This window comes from Myotis brandtii, unplaced genomic scaffold (assembly GCF_000412655.1).
Source record: "Myotis brandtii unplaced genomic scaffold, ASM41265v1 scaffold634, whole genome shotgun sequence".
Classification (NCBI taxonomy): Eukaryota; Metazoa; Chordata; class Mammalia; order Chiroptera; family Vespertilionidae; genus Myotis; species Myotis brandtii.
In genome coordinates this window covers 2,175,926-2,193,797 of record NW_005370427.1, presented here as the reverse complement: position 1 = coordinate 2,193,797, position 17,872 = coordinate 2,175,926, and the positions used below count along the sequence as shown (strand labels likewise).

Here is a 17,872-nt window from a genome sequence, read left to right as displayed (position 1 = left end):
ACACTTGAATGAATGGTGACTCCTCCAGAAATAAATCATGGAAAATGCTTAAACTGCATCGAGGAAACTTGAATCACTGGAATGGCAGCTCTGAGAAGGCAGGGTGCCTCCTGGGGCGCCCAGGATGCGGGTTTCTGGCAACCTTGACGGGCCAGCCCCTGGTCCTGCTGGGCCCCCGCATCCTGCTGGCCCCGCGGGCTTGGGTTCTTTCTGAAAGGTGAAGGCAGAGTGGGGCTCCTTCTCCAGCCCTCTCCCCGCCCCCACACACACCCTGGAGACACTGTGGGTCAGCAAAGGGATTGAAATTAAAGCACGTGGGCAAAACGCAGTTACTGCTGGGAGCAGTAATAAGACGCGTACTTTTCTTCTTGTCTATTCTAAACTATCAAAAGTAAACCATTTTCTCATTTTTCTATTAAACAACTTATTCAGCTAATTTTTTCAAATACTGATTATTTAAACTAATTGCAAAGTGGCACCTAGAAAGCCTTATAGTGAATCACTGACAAAATTAGGCAGGGGAGGGAGGAAGATCAATCAAAGAACCTGTATGCAGACATGCAGAGCCCACAGACACAGACAGCAGCGGGGTAAAGGCCGGGGGAGGGGCAGAGGAGAGGCGGCCAAAGGGGCAAAAGGGGACATCTGTAACACTTGCAGCAATAAAGATAAATTTAAAAAAGAAATAGAAAAAAATTAGGCTTGTGACTAATAACAATAATTGTTATTACTATTATTATTGGACAAATGTACATTATTGAATAGTACTGTGTAGTTGATTTTTATAGAAACTTTACTTTGACAAAGAAACGGAAAAGTTTCATTTTTAACTGTAGCCTTTTGACATTAAAATTAATTTGCCAATAAAAATGGTAGCAGATAAAATTTAAAAATGAAGAATAACTTTGGTTGATTTCTTTCTGATGGAGGCTATAATTATAATCTTACATTTTGCTAATTTCCAATTTATGTTTGGGGGGGCACAAAATCAGTTTTCTTTAATTTCCCCCTCTGCTGGAGTGATCCTTAGCATTGTTAGTTAATAGCTACTGCAGGCCGGTAGGGCCCTAACTGGTTAGGACAGTGGTTCTCAACCTTGGCTGCACATTAGAATCACCTGGGAATCTTTTTAAAATCCTGATTTCTGGGCCTCATCCTCCGGAAATTCTGTTTCTTTGTTACTAATGTTGTGGCCCCACCCCATAACAAAGAAACAGAATTTCCGAAGGATGAGGCCCAGAAATCAGGATTTTAAAAAGATTCCCAGGTGATTCTAATGTGCAGCCAAGGTTGAGAACCACTGGGTTATGAAGAAGCGTGCTTTTAATCAATGAGTAGTGATGACTCTGTAATATGCTAGGAAACATTGAAGCTGTCTGCAGACATTTTTAGAGTCTTCTTAGGAGAGCTGTTAGCAGGGACTGATTCCGTAGCTTTCTAAGAATGGGGCGGGGGTTCCCGCTTTAGAAGCAACAGCGATGAGGGGACACCTTGAGGTAGGTCGCCTGTGGCCAAGTCCCACGGGGAACGATGCATCCGGCTGGCAGGGCTGATGGTTCTGGTTGGACTGTGGGTGAGCAGCTGGCAGGAGCCCTTGGCAGGGGGCACCTTCACAAACAGTGTAGGGCTCCTCCATGCACCTTCCGCGGTGCTATTGGCTTCGTTTAGAAAGTGACCGTCACTGCAAACTACGCGTCACTATGACGTTCCAAAGTTCCTGAGCCAGTGGAAGAAACACCACACACCTCTCCTTAAGCGCCATGTTCAAATGGGGTTAACGTTGGAGGTTTGGACTGTTTTTACAAGGGGGGGGGTCCTCTTAAGAGGCAGGGAATGAACCTGCCCTCGTGGTTAATATTTAACGCTGAGTATTTCAAAATGGTTCTGTTATAAAGACTGGAAACCGGAGAGAGTGGTAGGAGGACACTCCTGATGAAAGAGTTGGCAGATCTGAAGTCTAATGTCTTTAGGCAGTTTTTTTTTGGAGGCGGGAGGGAGAGAGGGAGGGAGAGAGAGAGGGCACAGCAAGGTGAGTGTGGGCCTAGTCAACGAGGACCGGGTGCTTTTCTGTAAAAGCTGAAGGCAAGGACTTGCGTGCTCAAGGGCCTTCAAGTCCAAAGCGTCAGGCTCCGGGGAACAGCTGCGGAGTTGTGTGTATTGTGTGTGGTGTGCGTTCCTGCAGTGACGTTCCTCCCTGAAGCTTACGTGAGGGAAAACATTCATTCTTTTTTGACAAAAGGAGGAGTCATGGGGGATGAGATTTAGAGATGGGAGCTGTGGCCCACCGTGGCATTTCTGCATTTCTTGAAGTTATATTCCAAATCCGATCTTTAAAGACGCTCGTGTTGCTAGTACCAACGTGGCATCGTGGTCACGCTGCGCCGTCTGTGTAGGAAGCACCTGAGTTCTGCAGCAGCCAGGCCCGCGGTTGGTGAGGGAGGGAAGCTCTCCGGGCTGTGGCGGCTGCTTGGCGGCAGCAGTGGAGACGGGAGTGACCACGTCTGTCCCTGTCCGCGGACGCGCTGCTTACGTGGAGCCGCCACTGCTGTTGGTTTTGAGAAGCAGAACTCGAATCCAGTCTCCAGAGCAAGGCCGAGGCCGCCCCGAGGGCACTGCCGGCTTGTGGGCTCGCATCATTTACCGAATGTGTCTGACTTGGGCGCTGGATGCCGTTTTGGCTTTTTGAGTAGAGGGTCAGGGTGAGCATTGTGCCGCCTTTGGAATTCAAATGTAGCATTGGCAAAAAAACAGAGGGGCCTCCTGAGGTGGAGAAAGGAGAAACAAATTGCTCCCTGACGCGGCTGCAGGTGATCCGCCTCCCATTTCCCGGCAGGGTGCGGCCACTGCGCTGGCATTATCCCGTGAGAGGGTGTGTGGATTACCTGCTCACACGCAGGCCACCGCAGGCTCACTCAGCTGTCATTCTTCCAGCGCGAACTCCTGAGCCCTGCAGCTCCCGCGCTCACTCCTGGAGCTGAGACGGAATCCCCTGTTCTCGGTGATGAATTGTGCTGTTGTTCTGCGCTTGGCAGAAAAGTGCCTTTGGAAAGTACCTTATAAAACATACGGGCTCTTTTGTCTACAAGGGTTTGTTTAATTCTGAAAATGAGTGAACGCAAGCCAGGAAGTTTCCATGCCTCTCCTAAGAGCAACTGGCCTTGTAAAAACCCCAGCACGCAGTGGGTGTGAAGGTCCTGAGGATGAAGACCTTTTATTAATCCCCGTTCTCTCTTCAGGCTCAAGCACAGTGTGTGGCCCTCAAGGACTCGCTGAATGACACCCCTTGTTCAGTCCTTCTCTTTGGTCCTGTGCACTCTATCCAGGTCCCGTTCACTGGAACCAACTCTTCCCCATCGCTGACGGGGACCAGCAGTCCCCGATTGAGATTAAAACCAAGGAAGCGAAGTTCGACTCTTCCCTCCGACCTCTTAGCATCAAGTATGACTCGAGCTCTGCCAAAATCATCAGTAATAGTGGCCATTCCTTCAACGTTGACTTTGATGACACGGAGGACAAATCAGGTGGGCTTTTTTGGGGGGAGGGAGCGAGTGAGGGGCTCGGACAATTGGATGGCGCCTTCTTTTCTCTCTTATTTGAAACACCTACCCATTGGATGTCCCTGTTAGTACTTTGCTGGGACCTGTCATAAAAGTTGTGTTTGATTAGTTCAGGGGCAGTGTCTTTCACACCATCAATAAATGATGGCCAACCCAATGAAACTCGTATCATTTCTATGTGACACACTAGCTAATGAATAGAAAGGAGCATTTCCTTCACCTTCAAGCCAGCAGCGGCCCAAGAAGCAGATTAGTATCAAGTTTAGAAGTTAGATGACAGAGAAGATTAGGAGACTCATATTTTAAGGCTGCTGACCAATTACTTTTACTTTTAGTCTAATATTAGGATGATGCTGTATTTGCTCTATTGATGGTAAGTATAGTTGAATGTTAAAAACCCTTCATTGGAAGAAAGCGTTCACTTGCTCATTAAGCACAGCTTTGGTTTAGTCAGTTCCCTGTGCTTATGTAAAGCTATATTGTTAGCTAAGATTATAAGCCCATAACATTACTTCCTCATACTTGTCAAATTCGTAAAAGTGATTCATATTGTTTATTCAGAGCATTGTAAAAAGTGCACAAAGAGAGATTAACATGTGGTGTTTTCAACTTGTGGGGAAGGAGGGACCTTGCTGTTCATATATGTGTTTTCTTCACACCTCAGCTCTGTGAGGGCGGGAGGCTGAGGTAAAGGGGAGGGTGACATAATGGGCACAGATGTGGTCACGTAGAAATCTGAGGCTTCCAAACACAAAGCTGACACCACCCACGATCGTGGTTGGAAACTGGTTATAATACCTCAAATATTAAAGGAAACAGAGGCTACAGTCCTCATTCCAGAATAAGAAGTGACCAGATAGGACTTCCTGTGCCACTCGCTGGCCCTGGAATCGCGCTGTGGTGACGCCAGGTCACGCCGCAGCCGCCTTGCACTTGCTTCTGTGCAGTCATTGCTCAGGTACCACCCTGGTCCTGAGGACCCACAGGAGCGAGGCGGGTCCTCTTAGAGGAGCGTGCTTCCTGCTGGGTAGACAGTAGCTGTCCGAAGAGCCTTTTTCTGGTTGTGCTCCCAGCCGTGCTCACTGTCCAGGCAGCCGACGCCAGTGCAGTTGGGGAAACGGAGCAGGACGGGCACGTTACTGACAAGGCTCAAGGCAGATGCAGTGCAGCAACACCTGTGTTTCTAGTTTCACAACGTGGTTGAACTTCGCGGCAGAGAGCAGCTAACAGAGGCCCTCTTGCTGAGGTGGCACACGTTCCCCACCCTTCTAGGGCACTCACCTCTGGCGTCTTACCCTCTGTAGACCTCTTGTATGAGCGCATCATTTGAAGAGATTTTTTTTAAATTCTGGGTGAAGTGATAAATGGGCACTATATGTATGCCAAGTATGATTTTGGAGAAATGATCACTTATTTTCAGAGTTAAGATAGAGACAATAATATTTATTTACTCACCTAGGCTGGAAAGTGAGATGAATAATTCGACACTTGAAAACACTAAATCATTCTCATTAAAAATAACTTTGCCACCATTCTTCATCGTATCCCACAGTTTCACTGTTCTATAGAGACCATCTCGAAGGCAGCGCGAGGCTCACTGTGACCTTTTGACTCACTTTCCCCGCCCTGTGCAGAGCCCTAGGTGGTCATCACACTAGCCACCCATGGTCCGGGTTGCAGGTTGGACATTTCAGTACAGACACTCCAGTGTGGAGCCCAGCGAGGTAGAGTGAGGCCAGCGTCGCTGCTCCACCAGGCAGGGCTGTGCTAACCTGGGTGAAGCCTGGGTTGGGAGCGGCTCCCAGAGACCAGCCAGGATTCCTGGACCTTTTTGGGGTCTCCCTCTTTCTCCTGGGCCAGCTGGTTTGCGTCTCCTCCCAAAGTGCGTTCAGTTCTAGAATTAGAGGTGAGTCCCGAGCCCTCCCTCTGCGTGGCGCTGTGAAGGGTGACCTGGCTCAGCTCGGTTTGTGCAGCAGAACAGGAAAGACAGGACACCAGGCGCTGGTTGCCCTCGGAGGCCGTGGCATCCGGAAGCAGGCCGCCACCCAGGGAGGGCATGTGCCTTTTCAGCTCATTTATCTGTGAAACATCTTGGAGGCTGTTTAAAGCCAAACCTAAGATCCTCTCCATCAAGGATCTCCTCGGGGACAGTTGCGGGAGGGGCGGTGCCGCAGGGACGCCAGCAGGGTCTGCCGGAGCGTGTCCAGGGCAAGCGGAAGCAGTGGCCCCGCGCTGTCGCGACAGTGACCGAGAGTGGCCTAGCAGCCTGCCGTGGGGTGCTCCCCTCCCCCTTCTTTCCCAGAGGGCTCTGAAGATGGGCAGCTACCTACCATAGAGCAGTCTGGATCTGACGGAGCCTAGAGGGTGCCCGACCATCCAGCCTTCCCAAGACTCGATTGCATGTGCTCCCAGTTTCTCCTTGGGCAGGTAGATGTGAAGGGACATCAGTCCAATCCCCTAGTTAGGAACAGGGAAACAAACACAAGTGCGGACAAGAGAGCGGACACCCACAGAAGCATGGGTGCGTGTGGGAGGAGGTGTCCTCACTGAGCGGGACCTGGCCCGGCTGCTGATTGGACCCCTGCCCAGCTCTGAGCCTCCGTCCAGCACCAGGTTGGGGAGAAGGGCACCCCCTGGTCCCCACACAGCGGTCTGGTCTCCTGCAGTGCAGCCCAGAGGGCACGGGCAAGCATTACCTTGTCCTTTTGTTTCTTGCTGTTTACAGAAAACTGCACATGAAATTCTTAACATCTTTTCTTCTTATATAAGGTGGGTCATTCTCGACAAATTTTGTAACCGCATATAATTATCTGTATGTAACATAATTAAGAGCAGGGCCATTGGAGTCAAGCTATTGTTGAGGCTGCACTGGCCCGTCGGCACTTCCTGCTGTTGGGTGATGGAGATGAGCCCTGTCAGGTGGGTGTGCTGAGCTCAGCCTCCAGGGCCTCCGGGCCCTCGGGGTCTGCCCAGCAGAGATTAATCGCAGGGACACACTTTAGGACTATGGTTTCTAGTAAGACGCTTTTCTGTCTTCTTAAGATATGACTCCGTTGCCATAATTCTATTTTTTAAAATATATTTTTATTGATCCAAGGGAGGAAAGGAGAGGGAGAGAGAGATAGAAACATCAATGATGAGAGAGAATCATCGATCAGCTGCCTCCTGCAGGCCCCACACGGGGGATCTAGTGCACACATGGGCCCTGACGAGGAATTGAACCAAGACCTCTTGGTTCGTAGGTCGACACTCAGCCACGGAGCCCTACTGGCTGAGCTCCATTGCCATGGTCTTAGAGAGCATATTTGTGGAGGAAAAGTGCTAGAAATACACTCTGCCCAAGTGGCAACATCTGATGGATTTTTAAAAAGAGTTCATTGTGTCCTGTGTTTCCTACTTCCCTGAGATGTGCTCACTCTGCCCGAATTTGTGGGAGCAGCAGCGGTAACGCAGTCATCATAGCTCGCGGGTCCAGCCGGCTGTCTGCGGGGCAGGGGCGAGGGCTGTGTGCTCAGTTTTTCTCCTTCCCCACGACATTGGGGGGAGGCGGTGTTGCTCGCCTGGGTCATGGCCTGACAGCTGGAGCTCAAGGCCAGCGAGTTTGTGCGAGGTCACGGTGGTGAAGCCAAGGCGAGCCCAGGTCTTCAAGTGCTGAAGGCTCTCCTGCGCCGCCTGCTGCGCTCCTGGGCCTGGCGGCCTCCGGGGACGGGGCAGCCCTGCGGGCTCCCTGCGCTGAACCAGAGTGCCTGCTGGGCTTCCCCTGCTCCGCGCACAGCTGTCCTGTGGACGCGCTCACCCTTCAAAGGTTTGTGTTCACTCCTCGCCCACCTGGAAGCTGGATCCCGGCCTGCGAACGCCAGGCGCCTGGGTAGAACCTTCCTCACGATGTGGGTGCGGGGAGACGCTGTGGGGGGCGCTCGGTAACACCCTTCTTGCTAACAGTGTCACCTGTGTTGCCGTTTAGTTCTGCGAGGGGGCCCGCTCACTGGAAGATACAGGCTGCGACAGTTTCACCTGCACTGGGGGTCCACGGACGACCACGGCTCTGAGCACGTGGTGGACGGAGTGCGGTACGCCGCTGAGGTAAGCCTTGGCCAGGCTCCCGACAGAGCCGTCCTCTCTGGTGGGAGGGAAGGGGGGAAGGCGTCCTTGACCCCAAATAGGTCCGGAGCCGATTCGGATCTCAGTCTGGGACCTTGCCTCCTTCCGTCAGCGCAGGAGCTTATCAGCGTAGCTGCGAACGGGGAGCCTCAGCGCCACCCCGAGAGGTAGGGTCGCTGAGCCCGTGTGAACGTGAGCTCCCGGACTCGGGGAAGCCTCAGCGCAAGTGACACCAAGTCACAGGCTCGCTCCTGAGAGGCCAGCGAGGAGAAAGGAGAGAAACGTTTGTTCTAGGCCCAGCTCTGTGCATGTTTGGTCCCAACACATTCACTCATATCATGTACAATCCCTAGAACAGAGGTGAGAATCAACAGCAAAGGGCCCTGTGGGGGACTAAGACACCGCTCTCCTCAGCCCTCCGTCCCCTCTCACCTGCAGCTGCGCACCGGGCAACGCCGTGTGCAGAACCACGACGTCCTGGCTTCTTCACCGGCGTCACTCCTCTGTTGGGTGCTAGCCTTTAGGAATACTCTACCTCCCGGCCGCGGGGCTCAGTGGTTGGGCGTCAACCTATGAACCAGGAGGTCAGGGTTCAATTCTGGTCAGGGCACATGGTTGTGAGCTTGATCCCCAGTGGGGGGTGTAGGAGGCAACTGATGGGTGATTCTCTCTCATCATTGATGCTTCCCTCTCTCCCTCCCCTTTCCTCTCTGAAATCAATAAAAATATATTTTTTAAAAGAATACTTTTCTAATCCTCTGGCTAAAGCACAAAGCATAATACAGTTAAATACCGCTGACCCCCGGCTTTACCAGAGATGGGAGGGAATTGTCCTGTGACTGGGCCAAAGCTACTTACGTGTGCCCTGGCGCTGGCCAGGAGACGGAGGACTGTGCAGGCAGTCACGCTCGTCCGCCCTCAGGCTTATGGAGCCGGCCCGGCCCTCCTGGGTAGCCTGCTGTGCGGAGAAGCCCAGCAAAGGGCACAAGGCCTTGCTGCCGGGTTTTATTCTTCCATCACTTGTACATCTGCTGGCCGGGGCTATTACCCAAAGGCATGGTCCCCTCCTGAGCGCTTTGTGCGAGAGCAGGGGCTCCCAGGCTGCGGGGGTGGGGCGCCGAATCCGAGACAAGGACAGAGATGCTCAGGCTGCGGGGGTGTGTGGGGGAGGGAGGAGTGGGGCCCCGGAGCCGCTGGTGCTCAGCCTCTACCACCCATGCTTGTGTTGTGAAGTTCTGTGTCTGAATCTCAGAAGCTCTGGGGACGGGCTGGCTCTGTCATGTCCCAAAGCAGCTTGGGACAGTGGTCCACCCTCCACACGCCTGAGCGTGGCCCTGGAGGTGACTGGGCTGGCGCCGTCCTCCGCGTGGGGCTCGGAGCTCTGGCCACCGGGACTGCGGACGGTCCTTGATGCAGTGGGGCCTCCGGGCTCACTGTGGATCAGGGTCTTTCTCGTTTCGTAGGTTCGTTTGTCCCTGAGCTGCATTCCCTCATTCACTAGGAACGCGTCGGGGTCACCTCATCCTCCACCTTCCCTGGCTCACCGTGCGGGGAACGGGGGGCATCCAGGAGAATAGGGGGCGTCCAGGGGACACATCCCTGAGGAGAAGAGGCGCGAGCCAGGCAGCAGGACAGGACCAGGCGGGCCTGCCCAGAGGGCGCTGCGCATGTGCCTCGGGCGGGAGAGAGCCCCACACCGCAGGAGAGAGTGCCCGTGGGATCAGAGCGTGGACAGTGGCACGTGGCAGAGGCTGGTCGGGCTGAGCTGTATTCTAAGAGCCGGGAAGTCACTGACTGGCTTTGAATTAGAAAGTGATAATATTTGCATTTAAAAAATATGCACGCTACAACTAGAGGAGAGATTGGGGTGAAGCAGGAGGGGATAAGGGTCGGTGAGGAGGCTCTGGGGGATCCTGGTGGCGGGTGACAGTGCAGGTGGCCTCTGCCCAGCGGGCAGGGGGTGGGGGGAGGCGGGTGTCTGCCGCTGCGACAGCGATGCTGCGGAGAGGGATCTGGCCGTGCAGGTGGGCGCGCTGTCACAGGTGGCTGGTCACCGCGGAGACGGGCGGGTAAGTTCTCTGACGGAGCCATGTCACGTGGTCATGGCGAGGCTGAGTGGTCAGGAGGGGCCCCTGGGAGATGCCACCTGAATTGAGACCGAATGACCAGAAGCCACTCAGAGAAAATCCAGAGAGCGCTTTCCAGGAAGCGGGCAGCAGGGACAGCGCTCGGCGGGAGGGTGTCACGTGCTGGGAACAAAGGCGTTGGCCTTAATGAGAGGCCTCGCCGGGGTGAGGGCCTGAGCAGGTCAGCGTCCTCCGTCGTGTGCGGACGAGGACAGAGGCGGTGCCGCGGGGCGGGCCAGGTGCTCTGTATCTTATGAAACCTCTGCTGTCCGGGAGCGGGTGAGGCTGGAGGCGGTGGCGGGCCCGGAAGTGGCTTTTCCAGTACTTTGTACCTGACCTCAGGGCATCATCAGGTTATGCCCTCTTCACAAACGGAAAAGCGAAGGAAAGAAAGACAAAGGGAAAAGGCCGCTGAGAGCGGTGACATGGGAATGTAATTTGGGGCCGAATCTGATGGCTGCATCGGGAAGCTTTTCCCGAGGGCCCCGGGCCGCGAGGAGAACGCGGACGCGGACGGAGCTGCGCTGGAACTCACCTGAGCGCAACGTGTGCCTAACACACAGACGCATCCGGCACGGAGGTGAGCGTGAAGCTGTGATTTCAGCACTGACGGTGACTTTTGCACCAAGGCATTCTGTGTGTCAACAGGAGGCGGTCAAACGCTGAGGCTGACGAATACCATTGGTCAGACATTGTTTTCCCAGGGGAATCTGCTCCTTTCCATTTGCAGCCGCTGCTGCCACTTCCTGTCATCCGCTCCGTCACTGGGCTGTCACTGTGAATAGGAGGCGCTGCCCCCGGGTCCCACTCAGGTGCCTGGGCCGTGCCCTCAGCTCCGGGTCCCACACAGGTGCCTGGGCCGTGCCCTCAGCTGCGGGAGGTGCCGCTCAGCAGAGGCGGGAGCGGGAGGACTTGTACAAACAAACCCGGCCTTCTTTGCTCTGCTCCCACAGTGTCCTGGTCGCTCTCTATCCACTGGAAGGACACAGGGCTTCTCTCTTTGGTTCCACGTTTGTTTTCTAAGCGACTGTGGGCGTGAACCAAGGAGTGACTCCCCAGGTTTCCGTGTCTGTGGCGTCATCTCTTCCCAGGTGGCTGGTGCGTGGGCACCTGGCGTTTGAGACAACATCCACCTGCTTTCCTGCCCGGCCCAGCGAGCGCCGCCCGCCCAGGTTCCTTCCGCACTTTCTCACGCCACACGGCACCGGCCACCGTGGGAGAGCCAGTCTCTCTCCGCTGTTGGGGGCGGGGTGCACTGTTTCGTAGTTCACTATTTATGGTCACTCTTTTTTTTAAAAAAATATGTTTTTATTGATTTCAGAGAGGAAGGGAGAGGGAGAGAGATAGAAACGTTAATGATGAGAGAGAATCATTGATTGGCTGCCTCCTGGACGCCCCACCACTGGGGATCAAACCCACAACCCGGGCAAGTGCCCTGACCGGGAATTGAATTGTGACCTCCTGGTTCATGGGTCAAGGCTCAACCACTGAGCCACACCAGCCAGGCATGGTCATCCTTCTTTATCCAGAAATCCCCGCATTAGTTACCTGGAGGACATACAGTTACATTGAAAGGAGGGATAAACCTGAGCAGACTAACTCCCCCTCTGCTGTCACCTGGAAGGTGGATTGTGTGTGAAACCCTCACGTTTCCTCCTGAGGGGCCACAGGAGTCCCTTGGAGAGGTCGAGTCGAAGCCGGCCCCTCTCACGGCCGTCAGGATCTGGGCCACGCCGTCTGGGTGTGTCACGTGGCCTGGGCTCCCTGTGGCTCCCATCGCAGCGCAGCCCCCAGCCAGGAAGGAGCCCCCAGGAGCGGCCTGTGCGGGACTGTGTGTGCCGCGTCCGTGCACCAGTCTGTGTTCGGGACACGGCCGTGGCGCTGGACACCGGCTCCCTCGGGTTTGGGGAAGGCTGTTGCTTTCGGGAGAAGTTGGGACGTGGGTGAAGCCCCTTCTGGTCCCGGCCCCGTCCCCCCTGCCCTCCCCTCAGCACACCGGTCCTCCTCCGACCTCTGTTTCCAGCCCAGCCTCTCTGTCCAGTTCACTCCTGCTCCCCACACAGGGTCTGAACTCGGGCCTAGAAGCTGGTAGGTGTGTGGACACCGCTTAACACAGCGACTCTTACGGAGAATCCATGTCCACGCCATAGAAAGGCCTCAGCTGCAGGCATGAGCCTCTGACCACGTCCAGGAACCACCGACCCGTCCGTGGCAGGGTCACCCCTGGGGGCCCACTGACGCCCCCGCCCCCCAGTCTGGACCTGCCGTCAGCGGGGCCTGACCTCAGGCTGTGGACTGCAGTCCCGGGTGTGGGAGCGCGGGGGCCCTAAGTCACTGGGAACGGTGGCTGGAGCCTGTTGGGGCTCAAGGGGTGTGGCAGGACTTTCTGTGGCCTCCAAGAGCGTGGTGGATGTGGCTGCAGAGCCGTGCATGGAGGTGCAGCCCGGCCTCTGCGCCAGGCTTCCCTGGCGTTCATGTGTCTGAGGACGGATCTAAACATGACGTTGACTTACACGTGTCCCTCCTTTCAGCTCCACGTCGTCCACTGGAACTCGGACAAGTACCCCAGCTTCGTGGAGGCAGCTCACGAGCCCGACGGACTCGCTGTCCTGGGAGTGTTTTTACAGGTGAGGGCCTCTGGCTTCATTAGAACAATGACTCGGCCGTGTGGGGCAGGATTTCAGTCGCCGAGTGGACATCCTGCCATTTAAAAAATAGCCTATTGATCTTTAGAGGGGGGGGGAGGGAGAGAGAGAGAGAGAGAGAGAGAAAGAGGCATCAGTGAAAGAGAAGCATCAAGTAGCTGCCTCCTGCACGCCCCCCATGGGGGATCGAGCCCACAACCCTGACTGGGAATTAAACCTGTGACCTTGTGGCGTGTGGACTGAGCCACGCAGGCCCGGCTGCCTCCTGCACGCCCCCCATGGGGGATCGAGCCCGCAACCCTGACTGGGAATTAAACCTGCAACCTTGTGGCGCGTGGACTGAGCCACGCAGGCTGGGCTCTGCCATCTTTTAACAGCAAATCAGTTGTAGGTCCAATGTTTCCCTTTTGAAATGGATATCACAATTCCATGTTTATGGTTCCTCTCAGGGCTGGGAGCTTTGCCTTACAATCCCTCCTGTGTCTGTTGATCATGTTTGTCCATTAGCAACAGCAACAGTAGCGCTGCAGTGACAAGGAGACCAGAGAGGGGCCCTTGGCCGGCCTTCCTCCTGACTGACGGCACAGTGCTCAGAGGGGCGGGGCAGAGCGGAGTCACCGTCCTGCTTCCGGAAGCACTAGTTGCACCACATGGTTGGTTTTCCCAAATGCACTGACCATTTCCATTGTTTTCTGTGTCTCCCGCACAAGTGGCCAGACAGGTATCGCTGTGGTCACACCTGGGTGGGTGGGGCCGCCCCACTCCCACTGGGACCACATTCCTGCAGGGCGTTCCTCTTTGTTGGGACACCCACTGGGTGGGGAAAGAGGCGCACGTGTTTTTCCGAAGAACTCGGCTCAGGACGATCTATTGCCTTGATCCGGGACCTCCCGCTGTTTTAGGCCGAATCTGGGGGACATTTTTCCTCTAATGTTTTGATGTCATAATAGCCTGTGTGGGTAGAGGGTCTGGAAGCCACACCTGGTTTCGGAGTGCGGGTGTGTTGGAGGTGTCCTAAGCCAGGCTTTCCTCAAGTTCACCTGCGTCTGCAACATCCCTAAAGCTGAGAAACAGGAAGCTGTCACTACATTTGGGGGCCAAACTTCTAATTCAGCCAAGGAGCCTGCAGTGCTCTCTCCTCATCCAGATTCTTCAGGCAGGAGAGCTGCGCTGCAGAACAGCCACTGTTGGCTGTGGGCTGGCCTACATTTTGTTTTTAAAGAATTTAAAATCCTGACTGAAAGGAGCAATTCAGATCTGTCTGCAACAGTAACCACTTCTCGCTAAATTTCATGTTTCAGATCGGCGAATGTAATCCCCACCTGCAAAAGGTTACTGACATCCTGGATTCCATTAAAGAAAAGGTAAAGCTAATTCCTGGTGGCTGGTGACCAATATAGTCCTGTTTTCTGCTGAGTTCTCTTGTCTTCTCTTACACACATGTCTGAGTCAGGGCCGACTGCTGCTCCTTGAAGCGGCCGGCGTGTCCTTGACCGATAGAGCCAACATGACCTGTCACCACTCACTCCCGAAGTTTGTGAAGAAGTCTTCAATCACCTAAAATAATCACATAAGTCTATTTATGGTAATTAGTTCCTGTTGGAGTTTTACTGAATAAGCCTTTGGCTGCAACACATTTTAAAGACCACTCATATGAAAACAAATCTTGTCCTTTCAAATGAATCTTAGCGATGCCCGACTTCCTCTAACATGTTTAGATGAAGGCAGGTACTCTTTCTAAAGTACAAACAGCAGGCACTAAATAACTGCGCGGCTGGGCAGTTCCAGTGAAATCTGATGTCACCGCCTGCATGTTTCTCCAGGTCTGTGAAAGCCCCCCCTTGTCATCTGTGGCTTTCTCTCCCCTGCCCCAGGGTAAACAAACTCGATTCACGAATTTTGACCCGTTGTCGCTGCTTCCTCCGTCCTGGGATTACTGGACGTACCCAGGGTCTCTCACCGTGCCGCCCCTTCTGGAGAGTGTCACGTGGATCATCCTAAAGCAGCCGATCAGCGTCAGCTCTCAGCAGGTAGGCCTGGTCCAGGCAGGTCCACTCCCAGAGGAGACTGGGCAGAATGGTTTTCCACCCCCTCTGTGCCTCCTGCTGTGCCAGGAAGCCCGAGTTCTCCCTCAGATGGGATTTCTGGCCCTTCCCATTTGACCTTCTGGTTCGGTGGTTTCTTCCCCACCTCCTAGAAACTCGGGGGAAAGGAGGCGCCCTTTGAAGGGAGCACTGCTTGCTTCTGTCTCCTAGTTTGGACTGAGATAGAAAGGGGCTGGGATTCAAAAGGAAAGCCAGGAGAGAGGCTGCTCTTAAAAGGTGGCCTTCACCTTTCCTGCTCAGTCCCTAGACCTGCCCCTCCCACAGGCTCCACCTTCAGGAAGCGACTTGAGCCGCAGACCAGTGCCTGCTGAGTTTAAGAAGAAATCTGCGACCTGTGGCTTTTGTTGGCAGAGCTTCTGTGGGGCGTCTGAGGGCTGTAGCATTTACTAAGAGGCTCTTCTTGTGACATAAGTCTGCAGGCTCAGGAGTCTTTGCCCAGAACCCTGCTGGGCTTAGACCTTTGGCCGACCATCTGCCAGGTGGATGCTGTGTTTCCCCAAGGCTGCGCTTAGTGGGTTTTGTTTTGTCCTTCCTTTTTGAATGATGTGCTGCAGAACCTTAGCAAGAATGCAGTCTAATAATTTTTGCAGCTAATAAAGCACTTCTGATGTGGGCTGGCCCACCGGCCTAGCTGTTTATTCCCCAGTCAAAGACTAGAGCTGGTTGACCTCTGCCAAGGTCAAGGTCAAAGACTAGAGCTGGTTGACCTCTGCCAAGGCCGGGGGCATTTTCCCTTGCTGTGAGGCTCATGTGCCACTTATAGTGGCCTTGTCTTTAGGATAAAACACGTAATGCCTGGGGCATATCCTTAATCTATACTAATAGAAGCCTATGTGGTCGTGTGCCCTCATGCCGTAACAACCTATTACCAGGAGGCTGCATGCGCAGTAGGCACGTGTAGGTGGGTGGGTCTGCATAAGCAGTGAGGCGCATGTGGGTGGGCGGGGACTTGACCAGGAGGTGCATTGGGAGAGCAGATGGCGACTGCTGCTGCCCAGGGCCGGCCCGAGGCTCAGGCAAGCCACCGATGGTGGGCTGGCCCAAGGTTTAGGCAAGCCGCCAATGGCGGCTGCCACTGCCAGAGTCGGCCTGAGGCTCAGGCAAGCTGAGGATGGTGGCTGCCACTGTGAGGGCCAAGGCTCAGGCAGCCTCGAGGCCGGCAGTGGCAGCAGCAGAGGTGTGATGGGGGTGTTGCCTTCCCCTGATCGGCTGGTTGCCTCCTGCAGAGGGAGGCCAGTCTGCGGCTTCAGCCCACTACCTTCGGGGATCGGACCTAAGCTGTCAGTAGGACATCCCCTGCAAGCTCCCGGAATGTGAAAGGGGGCAGGCCAGGCTGAGGGACTCCCCCCAGTGCACAAATTTTTGTGCACCAGGCCTCTAGTACATTTATAAAGATCTGCATAGAAATCTAGAGCTTAACTGACATGAAATTTGCTGTGAATTTTTCCATTAGAAACAAGGTGAATTGTGTCATGAGAATAGGGACCTGCCCCTGGGTCGGGGCCTCACTAATGGATCTCACTTTCTCCCCTTCCTGTGCCCATGCGCTTCCCTTCACAATTCCTGATTACATTTGAAAAGTGACACACTATAGCATCAAGACATGTTTTTCCTCATAGTTCAAGGGTATTTTTACTCCTTAGAGCCACTTGGAAAGTAACTTTTAAAAAATCTACCTGTGATTGGTAAGAGATTATTTCAAAATATATATTAGATCCTTAAAGAGCACAAAGTTAACCCAATCAAGGAAACTTTCTGCAAGTGTTGGGCTATGACTGACTAGCTGTGGGCTCATTACTGTATCTTATTTCAGGCTCAACTAATTAGTGTTGATTATTAATTTGGCTTTTTGCACAGAAGAGTATAAAACAGTAGCTGAGTTTCAGGGTTAGTATGACCGGTGAAGCTTTCACCTGAATCTACAGGAGCAGAAACCCTTTCAGACATCTCATTTGCAACCAGATTGAAGTGATTATCTGAGTAATAATCCAAAGTATAAAATAGTGTTATAGCGCTTTTAAGACTTAAGAATGAAGCAAAAGATATTTTAAAAGTCCAGTCCCAGTCGTAACCATGAGAAAAACATCAGACAAAGCCCGAGTAAGGGACATCCTGCGAAACACCGATCGTACTCCTCAGACTGTCCGCGTCACCAAGAACAAGGGCGTCTGAGAACTCACCACCAGGAAATGCCCGGGAGACGGGCGACTCAGTGAAATGCCGTGTCCTGGTGGGATCCTGGGGCAGAGAGAGACATCAGGTGCGAACAAAGGAGCCTGAGTAACCGCACTTAAGGGCGGCATAAATTTGGTTCGTTAGTTGTGAGAAGGAACACCTTAGAAGGTGGTAACTACAGAGGAAACTGAAGCGGGTACACGAGAACCCATTGTAATCATTCTGTAAATCTGAACCGTTCTGAAATAAAAAGTTTATTAAAAAACCCAAAACACAAGAGGGTTGATAAGATCACTCAGTTGCCTAGCTCTTTCATGTAAAGTCTTTTGTGTATGCCACCGGCTTAAGAATTACTTTCCAGAAAATGCTGTCTCAGTGATGACAGCTCTATGTTGAAGTCGCTGGGGAGCGTCCTTATTTATTTTTCAGTCCCACCAGAACCTCTGTCAGTCGGTTGGGCCAGTTTTCCCCGCTGCTCTTTCTTGCCAAGTCACTGTCTGACCTAGAGCGCAGAGCAGAGGGTGTTCATTTTCTTTTTCTTGATTCAAGTCCATTTTTCTCCCCCGAGTCACTGACTGAAATGCCTGGTTTACCTCCAGGCGGGGAACAGACTGTGATTCTGATATCTGGATAACAGAGCCCTCATTGTCTTGGGCAGGCGGACTTTTCCTGCCAAGTCTCTGGGTTATTCTGGGTTTTCTCCACTCGCTTCCTCAGCTGCTGAAATCCTATGCGCAGGACACTTGCCTTCTATCCTAGGCTCCTCTTAAACATTCTCTTCTGTTACGCCGTTGTTTGCAAACAACAGCACTCATGAGTCTCAGTGTGCAGCTGATGGCCTTGGTTGTTGTGTGTTACCCTGCGATGCAGCAAGCCACGCACAGTCCAGGGACAGGGATCCCTGCCAGAGGGTTCCTCGTGCCCTTTGCCCTCCACTCACCCACGGCCTCAGGACACCACTGAGAGTCACTAGAATTTTATTCAAGTGGAATTACACAGACACACACTTCTGTGTTTGATTTCTTTTGCTCAGAACAACATTTTGAAGATTCACACATTTTATTTATTTTTGCTACAGAGTAATATTCTATGGTATGGATATACCACTATTTTATTTTATTTTATTTTATTTTTTATTGTTTAAAGTATTACATATGTCTCCT

The 17,872-nt window shown here is 53.3% G+C and overlaps 1 protein-coding gene across 1 annotated transcript in view; it reads left to right on the top strand.

Moving 5' to 3' along the window:
• Positions 1–1,932: 1,932 nt before the first annotated feature.
• The window catches only part of LOC102243324 (carbonic anhydrase 13), a 25,003-nt gene continuing 9,063 nt past the window's right edge, over positions 1,933–17,872 (top strand). The window contains exons 1-6 of the mRNA XM_005880374.2: positions 1,933–2,029; positions 3,324–3,521; positions 7,522–7,640; positions 12,316–12,411; positions 13,731–13,793; positions 14,304–14,459. Of these exons, the coding sequence (XP_005880436.1) occupies positions 1,933–2,029; positions 3,324–3,521; positions 7,522–7,640; positions 12,316–12,411; positions 13,731–13,793; positions 14,304–14,459 (729 nt within the window). The remainder of the gene's footprint in view (positions 2,030–3,323; positions 3,522–7,521; positions 7,641–12,315; positions 12,412–13,730; positions 13,794–14,303; positions 14,460–17,872) is intronic.